Here is a 3,375-nt window from a genome sequence, read left to right on the forward strand (position 1 = left end):
TCGTCTTTCCAATCCAAAAGGACTTTTAACAAATCAAACTCTTTTTTCGTCGCCGTGCGATCTTTAAAAAACTTTTTATAAACGAAAGACATCTTGTCTTAAGATGATGCAAAGCAATGCTTCATCCATAATTTTTGAGTTGAGATAAGTGACGTTTTCCTGAATGTTGATTTGTAAATCCATTCGATGTGATGCAAACGTCTACTCCTCACCTGTTTTGGGTAAAACAATATTCTTCGTCGACTAATACAATGTAGCTTTCTCTAAAATCGACCAATAAACAAAAAAAAAATCTACCCAGAACTACGTTTGTCTTGAGTTCCCTATTGAGATACGTAAGAGCAGGATTGCGAAATCTTGTTAGGCTCATTAATAAAAAAACTTAGGTTTAGTCTCCTTTGTTGCAAAAAAATCCAAAAACATCTTATCTTTTCTTTTGATCCTATTATTCTTTTCTTCATAATAACTTAAAAAGTCTAATATTTCTAAGCTAACACTGACGCGCATAATTAACCTAATGGTTTTAGAGCGGGCTCAATGGACAATGGAGATGGAATAGCGGTTGGTTGGTTAGGGCATCCTATCTTTAGAGACAAAGAGGGGCGTGAACTTTTTGTACGTCGTATGCCTACTTTTTTTGAAACATTTCCGGTTGTTTTGGTAGACGGAGAGTACAACGAACGTGAGGGATGCTAACATTTTCCCCTTGCATAATCAACTCCTGAACTCTAATTTTGGTTGCGACGATCATAATTATTGTCATTCTTTCTTGGATTTTATCGATATTTTCCCTTTCTATTTTAGTAATAAATAAAGTTCGGTGGCGATTCTATTTAATTCATCATACGAGTGTGCGATTGCGATTCGCTAAGTCGTATTCTCATTTTTCGAGGTGCGACAGAAGATTTAGTGTGGCATCAAAATGAAAAAGCTTGGATTTTGTCCTAAAACTTTAAGAATATTTCCATATTGAGAGTAAATAATCTCTTTGGGTCATTTTTGAACTAACCATCCGTTTTGATTTTTGTTATAAATAATTGAATTTTCATATGGACACATGAGTGTGGCGTCATTTCTATTTTTGTCCATATTTTACTTTCTTTGTTTACTTTCTTTTTCTGGGTACAAGTACAATTCCTTGTTTCTATATTCCTATCATGCCGTTCGTAACTGCACATAGCACTTACATATTCTTTGTCCTTTTACATCAAACACTTATATGTTCTGTTAGAATCAAACTAAAAAATTCATAGGATTAACAAACCAATAAAATTAGGAAAGTATAAATTACTTTAATACTACTTAATTATAATAGCACTAAAAAATTGTGTTGAAGTGGAAGTAATACCTTGCCATAAATTGAAAAGAAATTTAATACTTTCAACTCGTTAATAAGTTTGAGGAATAATAAAATTTTAAAAAAGTAAAAAATAATCACACATTTCATTTATAGACACTTTTTTTTAATAATAAACTTATACACTCCAATATTTCCTCTGATTATTAATATAAAAAGAATATTTTTTAAATTTATAAAAGAATTACGTATCTAAACTATATATGTAGTTTAAATATATTCTTTCATAAATCTAAAAATTAAACTTTTTCTTATATTAAAGTCAGAGATAGTATAATGCATGGTTATTGTATATAAATGGGGTATATAACCCAATGTTGGCCATCAACATTCACCTTAAGATTGTGAATTTTGGCAAATAAATCAACAGCTCTTCTAACCCCTCTATTATCTGCAGCAGTGAAATAATCATGCCCGAAAATAACCCCACCGGGTCGGACGATCCGATAACCCCGGTTTATATCGGACCAGGCCGATAAAAAGTCATGACCCGCATCAATCTCGACCAAATCAGCCCAAATACCCAATTCACAAAGCTTCGATAATGCAGACCCGCTTGAAAACGGTAAGGGTAAAATCGACCCGGTTTGATTAAAAGTAACAACATTTTGAAGAAACTGATAATAAAGCAAAACGTCACCGTTTAACATGGCTATGTTTTTTACCTGGTCTCTAAACCCGGCCCAACCACGAAAGTCATCGATGCAGAGAATCTGAGTTTCGAGTCCGAGTCGCTGAGTCAACTCAGCCATGTGAATCGCTGAAGCTCCGAGAAACGTTCCAACCTCAACGATTATCCGAGGCTGGACTTTACGAATAAGGTTCTCGAAAACGGCACCGTATGAACCCCAACCTGTGACCTTCTTGCTGCGACGAAGCTTCTCCTCCGCGTGTGGCGGAGGAAAGTCGATAAACGGCGAGACTCCATCGAAGATACCGTCGATAAGTATGTTGCGAATATTCTCCGGTGGAATTGGTTCGGCGCAAGATGCTTTCACTTGGAATGGTTCGAGCTCGGTTGTGTTGATGGCAGATAGGCGGTAAACGGGAGATGAAACATGAAGCTTCTGAGATGATGGTGGTGATAGCATCGGCGATGATGGTGTTGATAGCGTCGCCGGCAGGAGTTTTGGTGGTGGTAATGAAGGAGAAGAAGAAGAAGAATGAGATAGGTAACCTAAGGTGTAAGTTAGCACGAGAAGGATAAAATACGCTGCTGGTTTAGCTATTTTGACGATGCTATTGATAACTGAAAATGAAGATGAAACTGAAAGTCTTTTATTATGCTCTATTTTCATGTTTTTAGAAATTCTCAAGAAAAAAAAATTCTAGTATTGTTGTTTGATTTGGCTATAAAGTGTCACAAGTTTCTTCTTCGTATCAAGAGTTTTGTGATTTTGGATTTTGGTAGTGGAATTTTGTCATTACTTCTATCTATTCATTTGACTATTCAAAATTAAGTTATGCAATTTTTGGATAGTTAATAGTAGTTATGACTTGATTTATACCTATTCTTTCAATCTAGTTATTGCGTATTTTTAATATGGTGACAACAATATCTTATTTAATACCATGTGTATCAAATAGATTGAAAATAAATATTAAATATAAAATTTATACTAGTATTACACAAAAATAAATTATTTATTTCAAGTTCAATTTATAGTTGTGTATGTATATTAAATGCATGGCGCGCAGTTCAAACTATTTATTTAAGTGGAATTCCACTTACTAAACTAATTGATCAAATAAAAATAAAAATTAATAATTTAATTTATATATTGTTGATATGTTTTTTACACCATTAATAAAATATAATTATCAAAAAATTAAAATTATTTAATTAAAATTATAATTATTTTAAATTCATATTTATTAATAATTAGAATTTGTTAATAATTTAAATATATTCTAACATTAAGTATTAAAAGTAGGAATGACAATAAAACTCTTGGATACCACCGAGGAAAACTTATCACGGATAAGGGTTGGATAGTTTAGTGGGTATGCACGAGTAA

The 3,375-nt window shown here is 32.9% G+C and overlaps 1 protein-coding gene across 1 annotated transcript; it reads right to left on the minus strand.

Moving 5' to 3' along the window:
• Positions 1–1,437: 1,437 nt before the first annotated feature.
• Positions 1,438–2,831, minus strand: LOC127076125 (uncharacterized). The gene has a single exon (XM_051017689.1). The coding sequence runs from the start codon at positions 2,653–2,655 to the stop codon at positions 1,642–1,644; it is 1,014 nt and encodes a 337-aa protein (XP_050873646.1). The 5' UTR covers positions 2,656–2,831; the 3' UTR covers positions 1,438–1,641.
• Between the last annotated feature and the right edge of the window lie 544 nt (positions 2,832–3,375).

Source organism: Lathyrus oleraceus, chromosome 4 (genome assembly GCF_024323335.1).
Source record: "Lathyrus oleraceus cultivar Zhongwan6 chromosome 4, CAAS_Psat_ZW6_1.0, whole genome shotgun sequence".
Classification (NCBI taxonomy): domain Eukaryota; kingdom Viridiplantae; phylum Streptophyta; class Magnoliopsida; order Fabales; family Fabaceae; genus Lathyrus; species Lathyrus oleraceus.

Bases quoted from the DNA above. Each gene is read 5' to 3' on its own strand.
- LOC127076125 (XM_051017689.1), bottom strand. From the start codon at position 2,655: ATGAAAATAGAGCATAATAAAAGACTTTCAGTTTCATCTTCATTTTCA.